General features: G+C 36.4%; 1 protein-coding gene across 1 annotated transcript in view; it reads right to left on the bottom strand.

Annotated features, from left to right (window-relative positions):
* Positions 1–7,853, bottom strand: part of ulk1a (unc-51 like autophagy activating kinase 1a) — a 43,884-nt gene extending 36,031 nt beyond the window's left edge. The window contains 5 exon segments of the mRNA XM_056464312.1: positions 2,029–2,065; positions 2,314–2,346; positions 6,953–6,994; positions 7,267–7,359; positions 7,442–7,853. Of these exon segments, the coding sequence (XP_056320287.1) occupies positions 2,029–2,065; positions 2,314–2,346; positions 6,953–6,994; positions 7,267–7,359; positions 7,442–7,531 (295 nt within the window). The 5' untranslated portion in view covers positions 7,532–7,853.
* Between the last annotated feature and the right edge of the window lie 6,923 nt (positions 7,854–14,776).

A 14,776-nucleotide genomic window follows, 5' to 3' on the forward strand; every position in this document is an offset into this window, starting at 1 on the left:
GGGATCTTGGTGTTGTGCCAGTGATTCTGTGTTAAGAGGTGAGCGGGTGAAGGCAAACATGACCCCTGATGAGGTTGGAATGGGACAAGAAGCAGGACAACGCTACAAGTCTGATGACTTAAAATAGAGTGCCCTACGCAAACATGGTAAATATAGTCATGCTGGAAATTTTATGCTTAGATGAAGATGTGGATGAGAGCGATTCCAAAGAGGTCCTATTTGTGGGTGCACATGTGTGAGACTGAGCTATTCTCAGAGGTCCTGAATTATCTTTCTGAGGAAAGATGTGGAGATGTTTGTTTGGTGAACCGATATCTGCAGTTTTAAGAACAAGACCAAGTGAAAAACAAGTTCAAGGTTTCGAGGCTTCGAAGAAATAGACCTTGGTCTTTAATTTAGTAAATCAATCTTTATTAAACAAACTTTTACTTACGAAACAAATGAATGTATAAAAAAGTATCTATAAACAAGTTAATATAAAGTAAATCAAAAAAGGAATGTAGAATCTATTTATATAATTCACTAAAACTACATTCAAAAAAACTTTTTTGCTGCTTGATCAAACTACTTGATTAAAATGAGCTAAAACAACCCAATTCTGGAGATTTCTTTGGAAAACATAATTGTTTTATGTTCAATCTACTTGATGTTTCAAATGGGTATGATATGATTTTTTGGTCCATGCACGATCCCCTCTGTGTTGCCGTCTCTCTAGGTTGAAGCAAATTATGTGCCTGCACCCTGAGATTTACGTGAAAGCATACTTCATATACCCCAAAGGAAATCATGTTTACGTTGTCTGTATCCCTATATAATACTATTCACCAAATAAAAATGGGCACTTTGTATAACAGATTTAATTTTGAACTCTGATTTATTACATGCTGAATATATCAGGTGAGGTAAATGTGCAGTATGTAAGTTTGACACCCAGTGGTTAAACTAGGTATTGCACTCCTGGTTCAAAACACGCAAGAGCAGGTTGCCAGATTGACGACATCAATAAAAGCTGACTTAAATCTTGTTCTAAATAAAAGCAACAGCATGCGATAGAAGGAATATTTTCCATATTAAAGAAAGTTTTTGTCCTAACCAACACCTGAAATTTCTATTTTAGAAACAATTTCTATTTCTTGCAGCTGAACAACAGGATAAACTAATAATGATCACCTCAGGTACACCTCATGTGCTTTATTCAGTGTTAAATTCTAACGATGTGAGTTTGAATGCCATTTTACATGACATTTATTGCCATACTACTGAAAGCAGCAACAGATCTTGAAATTAAAATAAACCGTTTGAAATTGAACTAGAACTGTGACTCAAAATAAACACATATCACTGATTTAACATGTACATTTAATAATGTTAAAAAGGTTTAATATGTATTAATTAAACCTTACCATTTCGTTGGAGTGCAGTGAGTGGACTATTCTGTGCTTCTGAATGGCGGTATTTAAAATTCTGTCGTGTTTCATCTGGTGCAAACAGCTCAATTGCTTATCACTGCAAATCTCATCACATAACGTGTTGTTAGGACACGGGGTTACGATGTAACCAGCTCACCTAATGTTTACGTTCGTATTATTTATGTTATTTGCTAATTAATAACCACTTCATGTGGCATTTTGGTCATGTACGCATGCTTTAAGAGCCTTCATGACTAAATGAATCACTCCAAAGCAACCCTGGGGTGCTGAAATATAATTGGCTAAACTGGCATTAATATGATTAAATGACCAAAACAAAGACAGACGTTCCGGCACGTAACACACATTTTTAAAGCAGAATATCCGACTTCAGCATTGTTTTTCAGATAAACAAGAATGTTCACTTAGCATGTTTCTTAATTATCTGCAAACATTTTATGGTATTTTTATGCTTTAGAAGTGTCAAGAACGTACACACAGCACCTTTAAATCACATATTGTAATAACAATAATGCTCACTAATTTGTAATCACAACTGTCTAATTTGTAGTCATGGTAAAAGACAAATGCCATATTTAAGTAAGGCTGGCATACTTACAGTGTAAATACTCTGCTAAGTCACCTCCATTGCAATACTGCAAGACAAAAACACAGTGTACAGTCAACACAAAACAACCACACATCAAATAAAGAGTAATCACAAAAACACCAGTGCTTCAAATGCCTTTCTGCTGACAATAATAACATACTTGTGTGAATTAAGCTTAGCATAAAGGACATTCAGCAAGAGGTGGTGGAATTTGACCTCTGATTTTTGTCCCCTCTACTTCACACCAAGTCTATTTACAGGATTTTAATGGGTATGTGAGACATGCAGACTCACCTCCATGACAAGATAGACGCATCCTGAAATCTCCTGCAGAAACAGACAGGAGTTAAGCATTTACTATTGATGAGAAGCAAGAAACACCCAGACACATGCCATATGATGGGCAGTACACGACTCTTCATTGTGTAGATGAGGACAGATCTCTGGCAGGACTCACAACAGATGCCAGTGAGTCAGACTGACTCATTATATAAAGCCTACAATTACTTAAGGCTTCTATCAATAGTCTGTTATTATAGTGTGAGCCTTCAAGCAATACAAATAACAATGAGTTTGCGTGACTGGTCATAACTTATTAACCCTTACAGGTGAGGTGGTCTCTCAGAAATGTTACATTTTTCATCCGAGTTTCAAACAGGTTTTGATTTGATGAAAACTTTGCAGGTTATTGTTATTAACCAAAACTAAAACTAATAATAATCGTAATAATAATACAATATATAATATAAAAATGTATAATAATTAGTGCTGGGCAAAGATCGCATCCAAAATAAAAGTTTTTTTTGACATAATATACGTGTGTGCGGTATGTATATTTATTTTGTATATATTAATACCTGCATGCATATATTTGAAAAAAAAATGCTTATTTATATTTAGATATAAAATATATAAGTGATATAAATTATATAGATATTTAAATATTTATATGACAAAAAAAGTTTTGTATAATTTTGTTCTTGTGTATGTGTTTGTATCACATATACATAACAAATATATAAAATAGACATACAGTAATAATAATAACAATAATAATAATAATAATAACAATAATAAATAGAATTACTATTAAAACAACAATAAATGAATTACATGTTTTATTTATTATTATCATTTATTATCACAAAGTATTATATGTTATTATTATTATATAGATATTAATAATATTTTAATTCATATTTGAAATATTTTTACCTATCTATATGATAATATAATTAATATTTGTAAGTTATGCACATTTGCATTAATAACAATTCAATGTTATGTTCATTTGTAATTGTAATAATTTATGGTTGATGTAGTAATTATTTTAATAACAGCAAAAACAATAACATTAAGATTAAGCAGTTTTTTTATTTTTATTTGACTATGATTAATTTTACTGTTTACTGTTACTTCTATATTGTCGAGTGTGACCTGTTGCTGTTAACTGTCGGCTATTGCTGTAAAGACATTGCAATTCCAATTCCAACATTGAATCATTATATTGAATATTCATTAAACAAAGTATAATTATACAAAAATATAAGTGAATTGTGTGGATTGCTTTATGTACTTATTTCTTGATAATATATTTAGACCATTTCGATCTGCATTACAAGCAAGTTTGAAGGAATTTTGCTAACCAATACAAAAACGCAGCGTGCGGAAGAACAGTGTGTACAACATAATATTCTTCATTAACTACAACAAGAAGATCCTCTTAATGTGCATTTGTCATTAAAAGAAACCACCTAAACTTGGACTTTGACCCAGTATGGATACAGTTTTTTTTTTTAAACCAATTCGTGCCCATGAAATTTGAAAGGCTGCTGAAAGTGGATCAATAAGTCCACACAGGCCAAGTGTCATGGTGACCACAAGGCAGCAGTTTGACTGAGTTTACATGGTCCACTTGTTGTGCAACAAACGTCCCATTTGGCTTATTTCCATGCAGGCCCTGCGTGTCACCAGACTGACATTCAGTTCAGCAGCCGGCCGGCGTGACAGACTGTGCTCAGTCAATGTTACATGATGTTACATTACATGAGCAAATTAACTTGTTTTATAAAACACAATTAACCTTTATGAGTTACGTAACAGCTAATTTTATGTGTGACACAATTATTAAAAAGACAAATCCTCAGTATTAAGCTTCCTGTTTGTAGAAGCCGTGAGAAATGAAATCAGGTCATCAGCAGTAACGCAAAGTAAACTAGGTAAAGCCTAGCCTAAATCTATAGACAGGGAAAGAATGCACTTAAATGATCTTCTCTAAACATATTTACCAGCCCTGGAGTTGACTTTGAAAACATTATGAGCCATGAGCATACAAAAGAAAGGCATAAAGTTTAAGAGAAACTGAAAGCTGTTGGATGGTAGGCTTCCATTAATGCATGACGGGGGATGAGTGTTGGGTTTCACTGACTAAGCAGTAGTGTCATCTTCATGTGCTATTGTTCAGGTTTCATGCAGGACAGCAGTTGACCACCTGGAGCACATTGTTCTGTTAGTGGATCTACTGTTTGACATCTGTCTGGTAAGCAGCAGAAGGTCTGATAAGTTGCCTGGAATGACCAAAATGATCTGCGCTAACATTGACTATGTTTACATGGACATCAGTAATCAAATTATTTACCTTCATCTGAATAAGACAATAATATGATTAAGGTGTTTACATGAGTTGCTTTTTAAATGTTCCTTTCATGAGCCCGTTTTACATGTTATAGCACACAATTTGATAAACGTCATTGCATCACCACGTTATCCACATTTCCTCCGGAGTTTCATGTAATTTCAGGTGTTTCATTTTTAATTTGTCGGCTGTGGTTAACTGCAGTTTGGCACTTTCACTTTCATTTAGGAAGATTTTATGCATACAAATGAGATATTGGATGCAAGAATGAATTGCTGGAAGAGTTTTGTTTTAATAGAATTCGATACCACACGCTGTATGGGGAAAAAAACCCTCTGCACTTAGCACCACTGATGCAGGTGTCTGTTGTCCTTCACTGACTCGGTAGGTGCAGAGAATAGTGTCAAACAGCTGTGTGTGTATGAAATATCCTGTCACAAAATGCAGTGAAAATCCTACCCAATGGTAATAGCTTGATTCAGGTGTTTATATGTCTGTACTGCACTTCAATAATGCGACTAAAATCAGCATACTCCACATGTCTTAATCCCATTTCTGTTTGTTTTGATTAAGACCTTATTCAAATTAAATGAATCAAAAATCGCCGTTTACATGGTTGACTCTTAATCAGAGTATTGTCTTAATATCATATTAAAATTATTGGTGTTTATGTAAACGTATTGTATTTTCACATGCCAAGCTAGTAGTTGTCAATGTAATTTTATAAAGTAAAATAAATAATTAAATAAAAAACTATGCATCTGTGCATTCGGGGGCCGATCACACCAAACTCGCTTTTTGCGTTGCGAGGAGCCATTTTTAATGATTATGTGATGATTTTAAGATAATGTTTTGCGCGCTGCTTATGCACTCTGCATGCCTCTCGTTTTAACTGCCTGCTGCACCTCGCGTTTAAGAGTTGAAAAAAAGTCAACTGAGAGAAAAAAACGTGTTACGTCAGTCGCATCTTTTATTCTCCAATCAAATCAAAGCAGAGGCAGGGTTTCTGATGAGGTGTCTGCAGTGTTTGTGTTGTAAAGACAACTACAGAGACTTTTGAAGATGGAGGAGAGACTAGTGGTTACCGTTTGAGTAAGTACTATTATGCATACACATAAAGGTCTCTAAATAAAAAAAGAATTATTTAAAATTTAGAAGAAATATTATTAAATGATAATATTGTTTTACTTGATAGTTATGTTTTACTTAAACACTGTATATTGTCATTAAAAGCTAAAAAAGGTTTGTGTTTTACATTAGTTTTTTGACAATAACATACCAACGTTGAAACTTCAGTAGAGTTAATAATACTAATAACAATAACAATAATAACAATAATTATTAACTAGTTATTCTGAGCAGAGCCTAATAGAGTCTAATATAAATGTCCAGATTTGTAATTATATATATATATATATATATATATATATATATATATATATCCATATACATACACATATATACATACACACACACAAACATTAAAAAAAAAATACTCTATTTAATACATTTTGATCCCATTAATATTCCGTCTAATTTTATATTGTCCTCCGCTAACACCAGGAACCTGCTATACTTGCTAAAGGGCATAATACCATAGTATTGAAGGTGTAACACACTGAATTGAGTTCCTTAATCTATCTATCCGCACCTGAGACAATCACCTGTCATCAGATAAGGCTGACTGCCTGCAGTCCTGTCCTCTGTTCATTAGGATATACTGATACATTAGACAACGTCTGTTCTGTATGCAAATAATGGAGACAAGCGGTTAAACGGGTGTGCTGAGCATGCAGGTGCTGCTAATACATGCATGCAGGTGGCAGATGTGTGCTTCAACTGGCATAACAGAAATCTGCCATACTTTCTTGTGATATATTCCTTAATATTTAGGAAAAGTACTTCCACAAGAGACATTCAAGACTTCATTGCCTCTCCTTAAGTCTATTTTGGATTCATAGGCAGATGTCAGGCTTTCTGATGCAAGACAATGTAACATGAAATCATTACTTGGGGTGAGTCATATAAAGTCCAAATCTGTTCGCCATGATTAATAAATAGTCAAAAGTGCGTGACGTCATGGGCGGGGATTAAAGCCTAACCAATCAGATGACGAGAACAGCACCAATAATGTCAACACTGAGCCATGCGATATTGGCGTTATAAATAGCTTCAGCAACATGGAAAAAGGCTCTGTTTTGATAGATTAGAAAATCCACTTAAAATAACACAATAGACTTATACTCAGACATATAATTCAATGCCGCGAGTAATAGCATACAGTTTGAAGATACATACCTGAAAGTCCAGCAAACTGACAATATTCTCATGTTTCAGCTCCTGGCGAAGACACAAGCATAGGCGTCGGGTTCACTGTGTCTAGCGAGCCATTCTCAAAAACACAATACGGATGTCGAAAATTGCTAAACGCATCAACAACAACTATATCTGTAGCATTATTTTGACCATACGTAGTATTGTTTTGGCCATAAATCTTTAAAATAGCCAGGAAAACTTAAACTTCTACTCAAGTCGGATCATTGAATCATTTATATATTCAAACTATAACAAAGCAGCAAACGTACACAAACGCAACACTGTTGGAGACCCACCTTTAATATTTTGATTTCCTTTCCTAGGAGTGACTGTGATTTGGCGAGATTTTTCTTGTTAATACATTTCACAGCCACTTCAAAATGATGTTTCTGTGAACAAAGAGTTCGTTTTTCGTGATGACATTTTTGTAGATGAATTAAATACGCACAGCATGCGTGTTCTTAGCGTTACCTGTTTATGTCTTCCTTTGAACACCACAGCAAATGCGCCATGTCCGATCAAGTCTTTCCTGTTGAACTCGTACTTTCCGACGCTTTCCATCGCGTTTAACGACTAAAGGAGCTCGATAGATCCACAAGTGAGTGCAGGGTTTGTGGGATCCGTGTGTGAACAGCAGAACTGGACTTGTCTGTTGATTGTCATCAGCTGCTTTGCACCCAAACAACTTGACACTTCGGTCATGATCGGTATTCGCTACCTTCTTGTTAATAAAAACAAAGTCGCTGTCATCTTGAGCATAGTATGTTTGTTTAAAATGGTCCACAAACGTACAAAAGTGCACTGAACTGTCAGAGTCGGTCGTGACGCTTCGGCTACTGAGCCGAGTACTGCGCTGTTTTCTTCGTCACTTTCCAAACAAAGCTTGAACCGTGCGTCTGGATTTCACGCATGCGCACTACTACTTTGTCTGATGTGAGCATGGCTAGCGGAGCAAAGATGAACTTTCATGAACTGCTTCATGCAAGGTAATTTTTGATGTGTGAGAGATAGTTATATTAGATGATGATAATAATAATAATAATAATAATAATAATAATAATAATAATAATAATAATAATAATAATATTATTATTATTATTATTATTTGTTATTGTGCACTAAAACAATGATTATATAATTACACTCTATAATTACACATTATCATCTTTTTTATTTTTTTGCTCCTTATGTAGGGTGACCTTGAGTGGTTTGAAAGGCACCTCAAATGAAATGTATTATTATTATTATTATTATTATTATTGAAATATCATAAAAGTCAAAGAAATATCAGAAAGTCACATATTATTGCCACCAATAAATGAATAACATTTATAATAGCAAAGGTAATAGTTAACCTTTTATTTCTTCAGATTTACAATTGATTGATTGATTGATTGATTGATTGATTGATTGATTGATTGATTGATTGATTGATTGATTGATTAGCAAGATGTTATATATTTGTCCATAAGATGTATATATCCATATTATTAGACATTATATTAGACATTGTATATGTCCATATTTGTGTTATAATTTTGTTATATAATATTTGTTCACACATTAACATCACAGAATGATGAAGAGTGTATATCTCTGATACCAAAGTTGTAAATCCATTCCTTTGCTCACACAAAGCTTCATCTGAAAGTCGGGTCAGTACGAGTAACCTGTTGCCATCATGTGGCAGCTGAAAGGCAAGACATTCATCAGACATTTATTTTCATGACGATACTTACTGAGCAACTATCAGGCAGCTTTATTCAGTTTAACTTTTAATTGTATTCAGTTTATTTTCAGTTGAACAGCGCTTCTAATGAATGCAATGTTTGAAGAATTTTACATGTAAGTTTATAGTTCTTATTTCTATGGTGGGTCATTCTATGGGATAAACTAGCGCTGCTTTGCCACTGTGTAGTTTGCAGACACTTCTCAGCCACCCAGGAAAAGGCTGTGCCAGGTTACTGGAGAGCAGAATCTGTTTTTTTTTTTATTATTTTTTTTTTTATTAAAGAATGCAAATATACAACCACAATCAGGAGATCGATATAAGAGACATACAAAGGAGAAAATGCAAATTACATTAGCTGCAGAAAAAAAGAGATTAACAAAACAAAGGAAGGGGTGAATAAATTATAATTGTATAAAAGTGTATGAAATTAAATTAAGAGCATTGGGAAAGCGTTCTACCTCAAATCAGAGTCCGTAGACAGCAGTTCTTCATGTAGGACCAGGAATCTGACACATTTTTTGTTTTTACATATACGGAAAGATTTGAGCAGTGAGTCAACTTCAATCAGAAAATGTCGAAAAGTAGGGACTGAAGCCATGCATTTTTGCTTATGTATAAAAAAAATTTCCAAACAAGATAAAAAAGTTGAAAATAAATTCTTTAGATTTATGTGAAGATTCTGAGTAATAACAAATAATTTCTTTTAAACTAAAAGATTGTGCAAAGGTAGGAGGGTGTTTAAATAACGATAGAAGTCAAGGAGAGCAGAATCTGTCCAACAATCGGTCTTTGTCAGGTGACGTCACCCTTGTAAACACCGAATTGCATTATGGGACATAGCCGCCATTTGTGTTGTATCCGAGTTAACGTGAGCTGTTGAATGTTTAGCGTCTTTCGCAGAGTAAATACAGTGTTACGTTCTTGTTGTGTTGAGGGCTGTAGGATAATAGCAAATCACGCGATCGAAAAGGTAAACAAATTATCACGACGACAGATATATCAAATTTCCCACTCAGAAGAAAGGATATTGACAGACTGTAGCGGTGCATCGAGTGCCCTGGCCTGCTGCATTGAGACGCAAAATATATCATTTGCTGGCATATCTCCGTTTATGCTCTCAACATTTTCACAAAGGTAAGTACGTAAGAATATTTAAATAACTTTATAACTGTCATTGAGCTTCTAATACTTATTTTAATTCAGTGTAACACTTTAGTATTGTGGGTAGAACTGCATTTAAACCTTAACAAATCAACTGTGTGCATATGGATTTAAGATTGTGAAGTAATTGATTGTTAAAATGTTGTAAAATACTTTTGAAATCTTAGTTACAACTTACATTTGCTGATTTACTCACCCCCTGTCAAAAAGTACATTTTCGACTTCTTTTCTAAAACAAATAAAGCTTTTTGTTGAAAACATTACATGAAAATTTTAAACCTTTCAGACTGTAGCTTCATAAAACTGCAGTTTATCAAAATAAATATATTGGATGACAAAGGGATGAGTAAACTATCAGTAAATGTTCTTTCTGTGAGATAATGTTTTAAAAGTTCAAAATTTAATTCACGTTTGCTCATATTTGCTCATTTTCCATAAACATGTAGCATTATAGTACATCTGTTTTTACTTATTCTTTCATTGTGTAATTTTTTTGCTGTATATACATTTCTAACTTTGTCATTGCCAGCCAACCTAAATATGAGATGATGAAAACTGACCCAGACTGAGCACCATCTCTACATCTGGGCCACACAGATACAACACAGACAGACACTGCACACTCTGCAAGATGAACTAAGAGAAGGAAATAAAACCAACACTGCAGTCAGCTGAAGATGTAGACGAACAACATGCAGAGGAGGAGACACGTGAGGTTGAAGATGGTGAGAGACACAGATGAGGAGACGCACAACACTAAGGAGGTAGCCAAGACAAACTGAGTGTAAATGGTGTATGAACAGATGTGTAGAAGTAAACCGCCTGTTGTAGGAGAACTAACAGCTGCTGTGTGAACATGAAGAATACAGGATGTCTGATGGATTTTGTGACAAGAATGATGCTTAAGTACCAAACAGTAAAAAATCACAATCTTAATAACAAACACTGACCCATCAACATGATACTCCCTTGTGAAGGTGAAGATGTCACATTACAGCACAGGATTGTAACTGTCTGTTGTGCTCAACAAACCAATGTCCAACTGTAGTGTAGAAGAGCTGTAGTAGTCAATAAGAGTTAAAAGCCCAGGTCTATAAATGCATTATGTGCTTAATTGATGCATTCTTTGCAAATTTCTTCCAATTTTTGTAGCCTTGTTTCTTTCACTGTGTGTATGAGTGTGTTTTGCTGCTGTTTCATCCTGTCTCATGTAAGCAATATGATGCATTACTCCAGAAATGAATTTTCCCTCAATGCCTGTGTAGGAGCCATTTGGCAACTGTCAATTGCTCCACTAGGTGGTGCTCTTTAAACAGGCTTTATAAGTGGGAACGAATATTCAGGTAACAGGTGTTGCTAGACGGAAGGGAGCACATACAGTTTTGACCACACACACACACACACACACACACACACACACACATACATTCATACACACACAAAAACGAACGCATACACATTCATTCACGCTTTAGCGTGACGGTTTGTTTTGTTGGTCTGTACGTCACGATATGAGGCAGAGTTTGATGTACAAACGGAAACATACTTGGAAGGAAATTTGTGAACTATTGGAGTTTGCAACTGCAATAAACCTAAATACTCATGGAAACAAGTAAGACTGTTCATTTTGTATACACCATCAAACGAAGGACAGTGTGCGTCATCTGGGTGCCTGTCTAACAACATCTCAGGGACTTCAAGCAATAGGCTTAGCCTCTACAAACAAGTCAAAACTTCCGCTTCGCATTAGCGACCCGCCAGGAGTGACGCTGAACTAGACGATTCAAGCCGGTCGTGTCTGAATGGAGGCCACAAAGATATCGGCATAACTGGGTCTGCTGTGGCGTGTTTGCTCTGCGCTTTGGAGGACTTGGACGACGCTATTCATCAGCACTGCACGACGTGAGTTCTACGCAAAGGGGCTACATATTCGCTGGACTACGGCGCCCAACGCAAGGTATGTGTAGCGCTACAATAAAATGAATGGCCATTCAATTTGTGTTCAACTTACGGGGCAAATTCCAATGCATTGGTGACACAAGGGGCGGGTAAATAACGTCGTATTTCCGTGAACTCTGTTACTGTTTTGCGAACGTATCGTTAACGCGTGAACTAGGTCACGGAGATGAATGAAGCCATGGACAGGCCCGACGAGCCGGCCGTAACGTTAGAAACAAACAATATCGAACATAATGATGCGCAAACCTCAAAAGAAAAACGCGTTGTTAAATTAACTGTTAAAGCATTCGCTGAAAAACTGGAACGTCTGCAAAACGAAAGGAAAACTAAGCTGAATAAGGCAGCCAGTCTAAGAAATGTGTTGAATGGTTTGATTGAAAAGGGAAATGTTGTACAAGTTCAATGTGTGTTTGATGATCTTGTTAAGGTCTGTGATGAATCAAAAGATGTTCATGAATCTGTGATGGGTATGCTACCTGATATTGAACAAGAAAAACATGATGTGTGGTTTAAAGCCAAAATGATCGCTAATAATGATATTATTTCTAAGGTGCAATTGTGGTTATCAAATTCTGGTCAAAATGTGAGTGTTGGTGCTGCTGGTAGCCAAATTGGGGATGATATTAATCCAGAGGATAGTGTTTCAAATGCAACCAGTAAACGCTCAGGGAAAACTGCAGGTAGCAAATCAAGCACTACTTCCATACGAATTAAAGCACAAGCTGAAAAGGCTGCATTGCTTGCTCGTAAATTAGCTTTACAGGAAAGGCATGCATTGGAAGAGCAAGAGCAGCAGATAAAGAGAAAATTAGAGCAACAGGAGTTGGATACCATGTTAGCTGAAACTGCTGCCAGACTGTCTGTGCTCGAAGCCTCTGATAACTTATGCAGTGAAAATGCATCTGATGCTATGAATTCTTACCTGGCGAAAGAAACGCAAAGTTCAGCACCTCCACACAAACTGGACCCGATGGCAAGCGAATTTAAATGTTCATCTCAAAGTAACCACAACAAACACAGAAGTGGACATCGACAACAACCCCCCCACTTCTGCTACATCAAGCTAGTCAACAGCCCACCACTAGACCAAAGGAGTGGTCTGCTTTAAATAGACAAACAACTCAACTCGACCGAAATACACATCAGCAATCACCCCAACTTAATGTGCCAAATACAAATCAAAGGTATACAGAAGGATCTAGTTCAGGGGTGCACAGTCGAAATGACACATCACTTGTTCAACAACCGCATTTAATATCCCTGCCAGCAAGAAATATCCCTTTGTTCGATGGAGATCCTCTCCAATATGTCTCCTTCATGAGAGCCTTTGAACAAGGAGTGGAACAAAAGGCTAGTAAGAGCGACTGTTTGTACTATCTGGAACAATTCACTAGGGGGCAACCAAGGGAGCTTGTTCGTAGCTGTCTATATATGACGCCTGAGTCAGGCTATGATAAAGCAAAGCAGCTGGTACAGGAACACTTTGGCTGTAAGTACAAGATCGCTGTGGCATATATTGAAAAGGCTTTATCCTGGGCTCCAATAAAGAATGAAGACGTTAATGCTCTGCAGGCTTATTCTCTCTTTTTGCGAGGCTGCTGCAACGTTATGGAAGAACTTCAATATATGCATGAGCTAGACATGCCAAGTAACATAAGGGCAATTGTCTTAAAGCTGCCATTTAAACTTCGAGAGCAATGGAGGACTGCTGCACATGACCTACAGGAAACAACAGGAAACAGAGCATTGATCAATGACCTGGTGAAAGTTATAGAAAGACATGTTCAAATTCTGTCTGATCCATTGTATGGCAATATTAGCGACTCCCCATCTGGAACAACTGGACAAAGAGCTGTAATTAGGCCACGATTACCTCCAGAACAAAGAACTAAAGGAAAAAGCTTCGCTACTACCATTACACCCGTGAAAGTTGAGCGTACCACAGGATCAAGGACCGTCTCTCTTAGACATAACTCTGCATCTGCTTTATTCTGTGCATACTGTTCTCAGAGTCATCTACTAGAACATTGTCCACAGTTCAAGTGCAAAAAACACAGAGACAAGATTAATTTTCTGAAGGAGAAACACCTTTGCTTTGGTTGTTTAGGTACTTCACACATGAGTCAGTATTGTGAGAAACGCCTAACTTGTAAAATATGCAACCAAAGCCACCCTACTGTACTTCATATTAACAAGAGCGACACAGCCAGCACGCATAAAGAGCATGTTGCTAAGGTCACAGTAAGTACATCTACTCAAGTTGACAAAGACATTAAATCACTCTCATTCGTATCAAATGCCGAGACTTGTGGACATACAGGGGCCGGAAGGGATCAGTGTCTGTTATCCATTGTGCCAGTCCAAGTCAAGTCTATCAAATCTGATCAGGTAATACTGACATATGCATTTTTAGATCCTGGCAGCTCCGCAACTTTCTGCTCTGAACAGCTTATGCAAAAGCTTCATCTTACTGGGAAACGAACCCGGTTTCTCTTATGCACTATGGGGCAAGAAAGGGTAGTGCCAGCATATTCACTCACAGGATTGGAAGTGTCTGGTATTAATGGTACTGTCTTCCATGAACTTCCTCAAACCCTAACACAAAAGAAAATGCCCGTAAACACAGATAACATTGTGACTGCTGAGACCCTGGTAAAATGGCCATACCTGGTAGGATTAACTACTCCAAAGATAGAAGCTAATGTAGACCTGTTGATTGGAAGCAACGCACCAAGGTTGTTGGAACCTTGGGAGGTTATTAATAGCCATGGGAATGGCCCATATGCTATAAGGACCTTGTTGGGATGGGTCATTAATGGTCTCGTGCATGGAGAAGACTCCGGTATAAATGCTGAATGTAGGTCAGCTGTAGTTAACAAGATTTCGGTACGTAAATTGGAGGCAATGTTGAATAATCAGTATAATCATGACTTTAATGAAAGAGTCACAGAAGA

Source organism: Danio aesculapii, chromosome 8, assembly GCF_903798145.1.
Source record: "Danio aesculapii chromosome 8, fDanAes4.1, whole genome shotgun sequence".
Classification (NCBI taxonomy): Eukaryota; Metazoa; Chordata; class Actinopteri; order Cypriniformes; family Danionidae; genus Danio; species Danio aesculapii.